This window comes from Myotis davidii, unplaced genomic scaffold, assembly GCF_000327345.1.
Source record: "Myotis davidii unplaced genomic scaffold, ASM32734v1 scaffold555, whole genome shotgun sequence".
Taxonomy (NCBI): Eukaryota; Metazoa; Chordata; class Mammalia; order Chiroptera; family Vespertilionidae; genus Myotis; species Myotis davidii.
In genome coordinates this window covers 924780-938208 of record NW_006286315.1, presented here as the reverse complement: position 1 = coordinate 938208, position 13429 = coordinate 924780, and the positions used below count along the sequence as shown (strand labels likewise).

Here is a 13429-nt window from a genome sequence, read left to right as displayed (position 1 = left end):
GAGCTCCTTGGAATGTTGGATAAAATGATCAAGAGGAAGCTAGAAGAATTTTTAGGGAATAAGTGGGGGAGACAAGAGCAGTAGTTGTCAACCACCGACCCCTTCCTTAAATGGTGAGATAGACAGGCCCAGGGAGAGCTGCTGGGCAGGAAGTGCAAAGTGGGTGACTGAACCCCAGCTCCTTCGTCACCCCTCATCCTCTAGTCACTTCCATGGACCTCTCTCCCTTCATGGGACATGGTTTTCAAACTACCCGAGAGCAGAAAGAACTCCAGACTGAGAGCCATGAATTTGGGCTCTGTCTCAATTCTACCCCTGACTTGGGCAAGTCTCCAAAGCTACCAGGCCAGAGCTTCCTCTTTTACAGTTGGACCCACCAAGGCCTTTGGCAACTCCAGAGTTAGCTGAGTCCATGTGAAAAGTGCTTTGGAAGGAGCTAGAAGCTGGGAAATGATCCGATGTTTGGTTGGTAGAGGAAAGAGGAACTGAGCCTGAGGCTACTGCTGAGGCTATGGGTGGGGGCAGCGGCTGAGGCTGATCCCCCCAAAAAGGCTGATGCAGAAGGGGTGTTGGGAGAAAAAGCCGAACTGGTATCTGCCGTGCTATGTTCAGGGCACCAGCTTCTCAGGCATATGGGCATGCCCCTGGTCTCCATGTACCTTGATGTAAGCACCCAGGCCTATGTGGAGCTGGGGCGGCAGCCTTGGCAGCAGCACATACAGGGTGGTACTACATGTCCCGGGATAGACCAAGGCTCATCTTACCAGGCTCTTAACCCACCCAGGGTGTCCTGGGTCTTCTGTCCCCAACCTCCTCCTCCGGGGACCAGTGGGGGGCTTCAGTGAGATGCTAGGGAGGTCAGGGAGGGAGGGAAGGCACTGTTTGATTTTATAGAATTGAACTGAGCTTAATCAGAGACTCTTCATGCCTCTGACTGTGCCTCCCAGAGGAGAGATTGGGCCCAATGTCACAGCTGCTTCTTGGGGCTTGAGCTCTGGGGCCCAATGGCACAGCTTGTTTCATTGAGAGACTTTGTGTCAGAGAAATTATTTTTAGCCCAGGAAGGAAGGTCACTGGGCATGAAGCCATCACCCTTGGCCTTTTTCATTCCAAATTGCTTAGCAGAAGGTCAGGGGCAGCTTGGCACTAAGCCATAAGAACGAGGGACGAGTCAAGTGTGTATATACATGCACACACTTGTCTTCTATTCCTGCTTAGGAATGAAAATACACAGCAGTGTGAAGGTCATGGTAAAGTCCCAAAGTCTGGGGTCCTCATCTCCCTTGGGACTGTACAGCCCTCTCATCCCCATCAGGTTCAGAGGATATTTTGAGAATATTAAAAATGCCACAAGTGGTCAGACTCCTTCTTTTCTGCCCAACATCATCATGATTGCCGTCGTTATCACCCTTACCACCAGCATTGCCCTCACCATCACCATCATCACCACCGCCGCCACCACCACCACCACCACCACCACCATCATTATGGTCATTATCGTCATTGATAGGGGGCAACAGGGACCTGTGGAAAGGGATGTATTTCCCAGAGGAGAAGCCTTGACCATTGCTATTGGTCACCTGCCAAGCCCCAGGCGACCCATCCAACTTGGGAGGCCCCAGTGTGCACATGAGTGGGGAGAGGCTGGGAGCAGAAGCCTCCGAGCCAAGGTTATTTGGCTGAGCAGTGGTTTACACCTTTGGCTGCACATTAGAATTATCCACAATCTTTTTTGTTAAAGTGCTGATGCTGGGGATATACCCTACTTTAATCAGAACATTTGAGGAAAGGGAGAGGAATGAGACCAAGAACCTGAGGATTTCAGTGCTGAGAACATTGGTTTAGAGGTAGTTTTACCAGGTGTTGTAGACCAGAGCTTCTCAAACTGTAATGTGAAAACTGATCGTTAAAATGCATTGGTTCAGTGGGTCTGGCTGGGGCCTGAGAATCGGCATCTCTACCAGGCTCCCCAGGTGGTGCTGATGCTTTGAATGCTACCCTCTGAGCAGGCGGATTTGAACCCTCTCCAGGGTCAGGCAATCTCCTCTGCAGCTCTGGAGTTAAATGGCATCAGCCGGTTGCTAGCTGTGTAATGTTGGGCAAGGCATCCAGTGTCTCTGATTCCAGTCCTCTCATCTATAAAATGGTGCTAAGAGTAAGACTTGTTTTATGGGAGCAAGTAAGATTTAGTAAGTTGAGTAAGATCAAGTAAATTAACGTTTTGTATATAAAGTGCTTAATGCCCTAACCGGTTTGGCTCAGTGGATGGAGCGTCGGTCTGAGGACTGAAGGATCCAGGTTCGATTCTGGTCAGGGGCATGTACCTTGGTTGCAGGCACATCCCCAGTGTGGCGGGGGGAGGGGGGGGGTTGCAGGAGGCAGCTGATCGATGTTTCTTTCTCATCGATGTTTCTGACTCTCTATCCCTCTCTCTTCCTCTCTGTAAAAAATCAATAAAATATATTTTTAAAAATAAAGTGCTTAAGCATTGCCCTAGCCGGTTTTGCTCAGTGGATAGAGCATCGGCCTGCAGACTGAAAGGTCCCGAGTTCGATTCTGGTCAAAGGCACGTGCCTCAGTTTCAGGCTCCTCCCCGGCCTGGGCCCTGGTCGGGGCTCATGTGGTTGGCAACCAGTCGATGTGTTCTCTCACATTCATATTTCTCTCTGTATTCCCCTCTCTCTAAAAATCAGTGGAAAAATATCCTCAGGTGAGGATTAAAAAAATAATAATAATATTAAAAATAAATAAGTGCTTAAGCATTGCCTGGCACATTGAATAGTTATACAAATGTATCTCATTTGATATATATCTTGCTGCTCAGAGACTTTCAGTCTCCTTGGGTTAAACCAAGTTCCTGCCATAGAGGGTGGTGATGGGGGCATAGATATGCAGGTAAAGGAATCAGGATATATAGGTTTTTCAGGTGGTAATGAAGGAACATTTTAATGAGTAACCTTCAGGTCCCTCACTAAGGGATGAATTCTTCTTGTACCTAAATCTCACCTCTTCATAGCATTTTCCCTGGGTCAGGCAGGGTCCCAGCCTTGGGAACACAGGGAGGATTAAACCTTGCTCCCTGCAACCTAAGAGCCAGGAAGGGTCTGGAATGTAAGCCAGGAGAGAAGGTGCAGGCAGGGAAGGGTGAGATACCCGTGGGAAGTGGTAGCCCTATGCTTCCCTACATACCGTGGCATACAAGGCCTGGACAAGGAGCAGCAGTTCTGGGTTCCAGTCACCCACTAGCCAGACACCTGGTGTCTTGGGCAAGTCAAAGACTTTCTCTGGACCTTCGGCTCTGAAATGTGGCTGACAGTGATGAGGGAGGTTTGGATGCGGCCATATATGTGAAAGTGCTTGGGGAAGTGTTATATCAATATATGGGGCTCCTTTATAATAAAAGGTGCCCAAACTTCCCATTCTTCTGAATTTGATAGCAGCATAGGTTGCATCTGTGGGAACTAATGAGAAAATAATTGTTCTTGGTCCCTGGAGGCTTCCCCAGCTTTCAGGGCACAAGGCATGTGCATACCCCCAGGCAGAAGGGGTACCCCCAAAAGTGGCTTTTCTTTGTTGAGGCAAAGATGGGAAGACCAGGCTGTGGCCCAAGAGAGGAGGGTGTCTGTACTCAGCAGAGAGGAGAGGGGCTGCTTCCTCAGAAAGACCCTTGTGAGTCAAGGGATCCAGGGGCTGTCTCAGCTGCCCCAGGGCAGGGCCCCATGGTCCTTCGTCCTCACGAGCCAGCAGTATCCCCCAACCGCAGGCCTTCTCCTTAAACAGGTCCAGTCTGGTTGGGAGGGGCAGAAGGAATAGGCTCGACCTTCACTTCTGACCCCATTTTCCACATAAATTAAACGTGTCCCTTGACAGAGGTCTTAGCAGCACAGACTAAGCCCCTACTTGGTTCTCTCCTGCTGGGTTTCCCCTGTGCCTCCAGCTTCCTGGTAAAGCTGTCGGCTTTAGAAGGGGATACCCTCAGAAGAGGTTGGCTAAGGCCACCGGGAAGCCCTGGCCCTTCTAGTTTTGGATATCGTCCTCTCCTCTGACCACGTCCTCTTTAATCTAAGGTAGCAAGGCCAGCAAATGCCTGCCCTTAAGGGGACAGGATTGGATGTGTGACTTAATAAGGCTGAGAGCCACAAGTAATCCCCTAAGTACTCTGCCGTGTAACCTAAGATTATCTGGCCTGCACACACCTGTTTGCACTCCTTTGCTGATAGCAGTATAAAAAGCACGCTAGTTAATGACTCTAGGAACTGACAGGGCATCTGTCCTATCTTGGAAAGATCTCCTGGTGAGCCAGGCTACACGTGCCTTCGTGCCTGCGGCAAGGTTGAGGAAGGACTGGAAGGGCTCACCCAGTTTCCATCCCTACACAGTCGTCAGGACCCAGCAGAGGCTGTCAGGGTCGGGGGAGGAGCTGGGGAACGGGTGTCAGCAGCTCAGTCCCGTCAGGACCCAGCAGAGGCTGTCAGGGCCGGGGGAGGAGCTGGGGAACGGGTGTCAGCAGCTCAGTCCCGCAGTGACAGACAGTGGGGTCTGTAACTCCCCCAGCCACGGCCTCTATGTCTTGGGAGGGGGGCAGAGTAACACCCGCCCTGCTTGCTGCCCAGGGCAGTTGTGAAGACCTGGGAGGGAGATGCCACCGATACCAGGTCCACACCTCACTCCCGGAAGACAGGAGCTAGGTTAAGTTAGACTCTTTTGAGAAGTAAAGTGAGTGCCAACCCTGTGAAACTGACCAATCGTGTTCTAATCATTTAGAACTGCAAGTTTCTGCTTCGGGTGGCACGGAAGATGTTGGCAATTTGTTGGAGAATCATTTCTCTGCTGGAGATGCAAGTCTAGAGGAGAAGGAAAGGGCGCTTTATGCAGAGGCGGCCCCTCAAGAGAAGAACCTGCTCCTTCACTCCCCAGATGGCAGGGAGGCTGAGAGCTCGGAGAAGACTGCCACAGGGGCCTCCGCCACTGCCCCCAGCCCAGGCTCTGACCCTGAAGCCAGCCTTTCCAATGCCTCAGCCCCAGCTCCCCCCGGGGACCCTGTGGAGCTACCAGGAGCAAGCGCCCTCCCTCCAGAAGGGGAAGAGGGGACTGGGGAAGAAGGGAGGCCAGAGCTCAGTGCCAGAGAGGGCTCACCAGAGGAGGCGGAAGGACAGGCTGGGAATGGCGTGGTCACTGAGGAAGCCAAGGAGGTCCTAGGGGACAGCCCTCCGCAGGGAGCAGCTGCGGGCACTGCAGAGCCTGAAGGCACAGGGGCCTTTCCCGTGGCAGTAGAGACAGCAGGCGAGGGCATCCCAGGGCCTGATCAGGGGCCAGAAGGGCCAGATGGAGTCCTGGACGTGGACACAAAAGCCAGGGAGGGGCCTGAGGACCAGGGGGAGCCCGGCCCAGCTGTAGAGACAGGGGGCACCCAGGAGGACCGCCCCCTGGAGGGCCAGGCGCCAGGGATGTTGCAGGAGGATCTGGAAGCTGCGTCCTCTGAGGAAGAGGGTGGTGGCCTCAGCAGAGGCGAGGAAGGAGTTCCATCCCAAGAAGAATCAGAAGAGGACAGCGGCTCTGGGGCTAGCTCAGAGGAAGCGGGGGGCACCTCCGAGGAAGCGGGGGAGCCCCAGGAAGCAGCAGGAGCCCCAAGCCCTGGGGACGAGGGGGCCCAGCAGAGCTCGGAGGAACCGAATCCAGGGCCCGAGGGGGATGAGGCCCCGGAGGCCAAGGCAGAGGAGCCCGTGGAGGGGGCTCAGGGTAGGGGACCCCAGAATTGCTCCGGCACTTGGGCGGCTGCATTCTTCCTGGAAGTCTTGTATGTAGTGGGACAGGCAGGGACAGGGTGGGGCGGGAGAGCCCCAGCCAGTCCGGGTGTAGGGGGTGGAGGCCTGGTCCAGTGTCGCCGGCCCAGGGGGTGCCTTCGGGCTGCTCATGAGCCACTTCTTCCCAGTTTGGAGGGACTTGGTGAGAGGCCACGCCATGAAGGAACTAGAGGAACCTGGTCACTTCTGGGTTAGGTCCTTGGGAGCCTGCCCTTTAGGATCCCTGATACAGTTTATCACCAACCAGTGCCTTAGCCTGAAGGACAAGATGGCAGGGTTAGAGACCCTGTGCAGGCTGGTGAAGAGATGCATGGGTGGGGATGTAGATTCGGACCCCCCCTCCCCCCTAGTCATCAATGGGCTAACATCTGGGGCCTGCCCTTGAAGACTAGGCCATGTCAGGTGGGGCTGGGGTCAGGATTGCAATAGAAATCTTAGGCTGCCGTGACACTGATGTCCCACGGATGTCCCCGTAAAGCAGCAGCTGCTGTCTCCGGACCGGGGAATAGGGAAGGAAGAGGACAGGGCCAAAGCCAATGGGCAACACTGAGTGGGTATCGAATCCTAGGCATGGCCAGGTTGCCATGGCTGCATCCACCGGGGACGCTGACCTGGACCAAGAGCTGGGCTTTTAGGATGCAGGAACTGGGATCAGTCTTCCCCTTCCATCCTTCCAGTGTGACTTCCCCCCGGTTTCCCTGCAGAATTCAGTTCTCATCTCTCATCAGCTGCTTGCACCCTCCATGGGGCCCTGGCAGTCAGCCAGCCCCTCCCCTCATCCTGTCTTCCCTGTCCTGGGTCTGGGGTAGGGCTGCCTGGGTCCTGAGATGCTCCACAAGACACATCGACCTTCTCTGCTTCCATCCCTGGTGGGACTACCCTCCCTCTGCCCCACAGGCTCAAGGCCAGCCCACTTCTAATTAAAACCCTTTATGCAGCCAGTTGGCAGAAACGGTTGCCCTGGGGACCTGCAGGCAGTCGTGGGCATCTCTTGCTTCATCAGAAGCAACCGTTGAACCCCTCTCCGCCCAGAGGCTCCTCTTGCTCTTGCCTCATGGCAGCCTTATCCATCTGATCACGTGCTCATTTGATCAGGCTCTTTTGCTTAGAATCCCTCCCTGGCTTCCAGTACTTCTAGGAGGAAATGCAGACTCCCATGGTCCTCCAGGTTAGGCCCAGCGGAGCTCTCCTGCCCCACACAACACACCCTTACCCATGGAGGCCCAGCCACCCTTCCTGCTATGCCACTCCTGCCTCCTGTCCCTAGCTCCGCCTAGTTAACTCCTCAGACAGTGGAGCGTAGCTCATAAGTGGCCCTTCTGGGAAATTATTTAATCCCCTGCTAAGACTTCCTAGACACACTTCTTAGGCCCTCACAGCACCTGGAATCTTCCCTTCTATGGCCACATTCCAGTTTATGATGATTACATTACTTTTAAGATGATTTCTCCCCCGTCCCACTAGACTGTAGGAAATCGACACATGGTCAGGAGCTGTGTCTGTTTTGGGCACCTCCGTAGTCCCAGCACGATGCTCAGTGCTTGGCACGTCACACCTGCCCAATCGACATTTGCTGAATACATAAACTGGACACGGAGCTTCGCAGATGTTGAGTTGGGATTTTCAAAGTTCTTCCTAGAGACAGAACTCCATTCAGTTGAACCTGGCAAATTTTCTGTCAGCACTTCCTCAGACCTCACCCTGTCCATGTCTAGGGGGCTTAGAGCCCAGCTGGCTCGTAGCTTTGCCCTAACCCTGCTCTCTGCTTCTGTCCTCAGAAGAGGCCGAGGATGTGAGTGAAGAAGCCCCACTGAGGGATCGCTCCCACATCGAGAAAACGCTGATGCTGGTCGAGGACAAGCCAGCGGATGATTACTCTGGTAACCAGAGGGAGAGGGCCCAGGGCCTGGGGCTGGGGCTGGGAGGCCTTGGGACGGGGGCTCTGAGGCCAGCGGTCACCCCAGGGAGGAAAGCCTGGAGGTGGGGGGCTTCGTGGAGGAGACTCTGCAAGCAGCGTCCAGGCCTGGGGGCTCTGGATTGGCAGGGAGGAGGGAAGGCAACCCAAGCAGTGGGATCAGCGAAAGGGTAAAGGACGAACTCCAGTGCCGCGTCTGAGATGGTAGCAGCTTCCACTGTGGCTGGGGAGGGGCGTTAATAGAGTTCATCATGGTTGCTTTGATTTTTTACAGTTCACAAAGCCCTTTTGTGCCCAGTATTTCATTTCACCCTCATAATAACCCAAGCTTTCCGCGGAGCTTACTGTCTCCTCTTAGTTGAGTTAGTGACAGCTCAGAGCAGGCAGGGTCAGGCCCTCTTCCCCCCCTTTGTGCCTCACACCCTGCTTCACCACCTTTGAGCTCCCAGCCTCCCCCTGTGAGTCACCTCTCCCTGGAGTCATGTTCTTCCCAACACGGTGCTTGGGATGTCTGCATCCTCTGGGGGGAGGGAGTTCTGTTCAAGGCCTTGGGCTCTGGGTTGGCAGAAAGGAGGAAAGACAATCCAAGCAGAGGGACCAGTGAAAGGGTAGAGGTCAGGGTGGCTGTCCTGCCCTGCAGGCTGCTTAGCGCCATACCTCCCTGCCCTCTGAGTCTAAGGCAAACACAAGTAGAGGTGGAGGCAGAGAGGAGGGGGGTTCCTCTCTGCCGTGGAATGGGCCTCAGGTACCTGAAGGCTGAGGTGGTGCTTCAGGGCACGGGACTGAAGAGGGAGGGAGGAGAGGGTTAGATTAGAAAGAAAGGCAGCTCTAGGGGATGGGGAGGGAACGCTTGGTTTACAGATTTCTGAGGGTTGAGATGTGGACCAGCTCCTCCTTGAATGCTAATATATGGATAGTTGCTGGGCTGCAGATGTTCCCCACTCCCCACTAGGCAGGGCTAGAGCTGCCCTGGGAAGGGACCTGGTCCACAGTGGTCAGCAGTCTGGAGTGTGCCCTACCTGATGACTCCCTCCCTCATCCTCCTCTGTCCACAGCGGTGCTGCAGCGGCTTCGAAAGATCTACCATTCGTCCATCAAGCCCCTGGAGCAGTCTTACAAATACAATGAGCTTCGGCAGCACGAGATCACAGGTACAGTGTCCCAAGGTCCGGTCTGTACCTCCAACCTTTCCACACTCCCCCATGCGCACGAGGTTCCCGAACTCTTTGTGTGGCGGCTTGAGGACACTGGCCCTGAGCTCTCCTAAGTTCTTGGAGACCCCAGTGACTCATCCTTTCACTGCAGAAGTGCCCCACAATTCGCCCTAACCAGTTTGGCTCAGTGGATAGGGCGTCGGCCTATGGACTGAAGGGTCCCAGGTTCGATTCCAGTCAAGGGCATGTACCTTGGTTGCAGGCACATCTCCAGTAGGGGGTATGCAGGAGGCAGCTGATCGATGTTTCTAACTCTCTATCCCTCTCCCTTCCTCTCTGTAAAAAATTCAATGAAATATATATTTTTAAAAAAGAGTACCCCATAATTTGCACAGAGTTTTCCGGAAACATTTCATTTGTAAGCACTCATGTTTCAGTAGTGCAGTTTTGGATTCCAAGGGCAGTGATGCCAGCTTCTACCCCTCATGTGCTCAAGGGCCCCAAAAGCTCTCTATTCACTTACTGAGCATGTCTTAAGTCCCCTGATTGGCCTGGAATCCTTCCCTCCTCCTGTTCATTCCTCCTGATCAGCTTCCCTCAGGTCTGGATTATTATTAAAATTGATTTTCAAAATAATGAAATAGGGTATACTTGATGCAAACAACAACAACAACAACAAAAACTCCCCAAATTAAAATAGTGTAAAATAGTATACATTGAAAAACAAAATCCCTTTCTTGATTTCCAAAACCTCTAATTCCACTCCCCGAGGCTCCCACTGTTATAGTTCCTCATGAATATAGTTTCCCTGGATATGTGAGCATATATAAGCATGTCTTTTAAAGAAACAGTTTTATTGATTTTAGAGAGGAAGGGAGAGGGGGAGAGAGATAGAAACATCAATGATGAGAAAGAATCATTGACTGGCTGCCTTCTGCATACCCCCTACTGGGGATTGAGCCCGAAAACCTGGCATGTGCCCTGACTGGAATCAAATGGTCAATACTCAACCACTGAGCCACACCAGCTGGGCACAACTATGTCTTTTCCTGTTTGTTTTACAAAGATGGGATCATCTCACAAAATTCTGTGTGTGTGTAGCTACTCTTGCCCTTTCAGATAGTTGCATGGATGCACTGCACTGGCTGATGGAAAGCAGGGTATTTGACATTTTCAATTAAAAAAAATTCCAACCACTGCTATAATTGTTACATATTTCACGCAACTACATTTGTACGATAAATTTTTACAAGTAGAACACCGGAAATTAAATATTTTGATAGTTGTTGCTAAATTGCCTTAGGTTGTACCAATTTGTACCCATAATGACAGGATATGAGAGCTCTTGTTCCCCCATAGCGATTTCTTTTTAAAGTGCTATGCATCTTTGAAACTTTAATCATGATATCTATCTGTTGTCTCAATGGTGAGTGCCATTAAACATTTTTCTGTGTTAACTGGACACTTCTGTATATTATTAAAAAATATCTTTATTGATTTCAGAGAGGAAGGGAGAGGGAGAGAAACAGAAACATCAATGATGAGAGAGAATCATTGATCAGCTGCCTCCTGCCCGCCCCACTGGGGATCGAGCCCGCAACCCAGGCATGTTCCCTGACCTAGAACCAAACCGTGACCTGCTGGTTCATAGGCTGACACTCAACCACTGAGTCATGCCTGCTGGGCTTGGCTGTTTCTGCATATGTCATGTGATGCTCTTGATGGTTATAAAGTGGATGTGATATAGAGTATACCTTATTCCTGCTTTCCAGAAGAGGGACTGGATGCCCAGAGATCACATAGCTGGAACTAGGGGCTATAACTCTCTCCTTCTCCGAGAGAACGCCCTGTTTGCACAGTGATGTCTATTGTTTCAAAAATATTTTTAAAAAATATGTTTTTTATTGCTTTTAGAGAGAGCAAGGGAGAGGGAGAGAGTGAAACATCAATCGATTGCTTCATGCACACCCCTACTGGGAATCGAACCTGAAACCCGGGAATGTGCCCTGACAGGGAATTGAACCCATGACCTGGTAGATGGGACAATGCTCAACCAACTGAGCCACAATGGCCAGGCTCTATTGTTTCTTGCAAGCCTAAGAGCCAACCGATCCTCTTTGGCTTCATAGAGAAAGTGCAGGTGTTGTTGTGAGGTCACAGGCTCCCAGTTGCTTCCCTGCCCTCCACTCCTGCCTTCTCCTGCAGCCTTCAGAGCTGGCAGTTTGGCGCCCCCACTGCCCCAGGAATAGCGCTCTGCAGGGAGGGCATCCTGACTCCTGAGCTCATTTTTCAGACTTGGCTCCCCTTCCCTCCTCTCCTACCAGTGCTGGGACTCCCCTGTGCCCCTGGGCAGTCTCCTGCACAACCTCTGCTCTCAGTGTCTCACCTGTAGCCTCCTTCATGTGCTAGTAATGCCCGCTGCTGCAGAGGGAGGGCTGAAACAGCAGCCGGGGAGAGCCCTGGTGGTGGTTGGTCTCAGCTGCGGGCTGAAGGTCCCCGGCCTGGGCTGGGGTAAAATAGATTTTTTGTAGGATCTTAGGTTATCACTGGGGATTCCTGCCATCCCCTCAGCCTGCCTATCCCTTCCTGTCCCCAAGCCAGGGGTTGATGCCCACAAAGATGCCAGCAACTCATGGGGCAGGGCCATGGTGTTGCTTTCAGGCAATATATATGTGTCCACCACTTGTGAGCTACCATCTTGGTCTTCTAGGATTGGTTTCACCTTAGAGAAAGAAAACTAGTGCATCAAGTAGGAGGTGCAGCCCTGGCTGGGTGGCTCAGTTGGTAGGAGTGTCATACCATGCACCGAAAGGTTTCGGTTTGATTTCTGGTCAGGGGCGTGTATGGGAGGCAACCAATCGATGTGTCTCTCTCAATATCAATGGAAATATATCCTCAAGTGAGAATTAAAAAAAAAAAAGCAAGGTACAGAAAAAGAATACCCTACTCCTCTTTCTATAAAAAAGATGAGGAATATATTTTCTACTAGTATTGCTTATATATGCAAGGAAATATCTGAAAGAGTATGTAGGGGGTCTGGGCCATGGGTGGGGAATGTCTGGCCTGCGGGCCATATAAGGCCTGCAAAATAATTTGGTCTGGCCCTGCCAAGGCATTAGGGGTGAGTTAATTAAATGTTTGACCAAATATATGTAGCAGGCTAATTTTTTAAGTCGATAATTTTGTATGGCCCGAGATGATGTTATAAATATCCAAATGGCCCTTGGCAGAGAAAAGGGTCCCCGCCCCTGGTCTAGACAGATTGGGGACAGGGATGTGAGACTTCTCACTTGTGTACCTTTTTATACTTTGATTTAAAAAAAAAATCCCCTCCTGAGGCCATGCTTAGAGAGAGGAAAGAGAGAGAGGGGGACGGGGGGGGGGGGGAGAGAAAGAGAGAGAGAGAGAGAGGAAGAGAGAAACATTGATGTAAGAGAGAAACATCTTTTGCTTTCTGGGAATTGAACCAGCAACCTTTTGGGGCATAGGACAATGCTCTACTGACTGAGCCACTCCAGTAGGGCTTTATGCTTTGATTTTTGAACCAAGACATTAAATAAATTAAAACAGAAAAAAAATAAATGGAGTGCCTGCTGTTTGGAGGCCTATCTATCTATCTGCAGGCTCAGGGAGATAAAGAAGTCTGGAGAATTTTAGGCACTAAATTATGCAGGGCTGACCCTCTTTGGTTCAGAGAAGGGTTGAAAGAGCTGGGGCCGGCACAGGGTGGCCGCATCCCACAGTTTTGAAAGCATTGGAGAATTCTGCTTTTTCTTCTAGCGACCCTAACTAGAGTGGCCTGTGCAGAGTATTCTCTCCAACATCGGACACAGGACCCAAGAACCCAAGAACTGCCTAGTCAGTACTTAGTCTTGGGACCTGGCAAATATGTCATGAACTTTGGAGGCTAATATTTGAGACTGGCCCCAGAGCCCAGGGTGGGGCTGAGTCTGAGATGGGATTTCAAGAGGTGCAGCTAAGGGGAGGGAGGCTGGGGAGAGGCAGCATCAGCTTCCAGGCCGCCTAAGATTGTATGAACCTCTCTCATACCCTTTCTTTTTTTTTTAAAAAAAAAATCTTTATTGTTCAGATTATTACAGTTGTTCCTCTTTTTTCCCCCCATAGCTCCCTCCACCCGGTTCCCACCCCACCCTCTACCCTTACCGCCTTCCCCCGCACTGTCCTCATCCATAGGTGTACGATTTTTGTCCAGTCTCTTCCCGCACCCCCCACACCCCTTTCCTCCTGAGAATTGTCAGTCCACTCCCTTTCTATGCCCCTGATTCTATTATATTCACCAGTTTCTTCTGTTCATCACATTTTTTATTCACTTAATTTTTAGATTCACTTGTTGATAGATATGTATTTGTTGTCACTTTGTTGTTCATACTTTTTATCTTTACCTTTTTCTTCTTCTTCCTCTTCTTAAAGAATACCCTTCAGCATTTCATATAATCCTGGTTTGGTGGTGATGAACTCCTTTAGCTTTTCCTTATCTGAGAAGCTCTTTATCTGACCTTTCAATTCTGAATGATAGCTTTGCTGGGTAGAGTAAT

At 51.4% G+C, this 13429-nt stretch overlaps 1 protein-coding gene across 2 annotated transcripts in view; it reads left to right on the top strand.

The window, feature by feature from the left end:
- Positions 1 to 13429, top strand: part of SRL (sarcalumenin) — a 43274-nt gene that overhangs the window by 21644 nt on the left and 8201 nt on the right. Inside the window, exons 2-4 of one of the 2 annotated variants that reach the window (XM_006757882.2) lie at positions 4765 to 5739; positions 7583 to 7684; positions 8775 to 8870. In XM_006757882.2, the coding sequence (XP_006757945.1) occupies positions 4765 to 5739; positions 7583 to 7684; positions 8775 to 8870 (1173 nt within the window). The remainder of the gene's footprint in view (positions 1 to 4764; positions 5740 to 7582; positions 7685 to 8774; positions 8871 to 13429) is intronic. The other variant, XM_006757883.2, reaches the window with a different exon arrangement.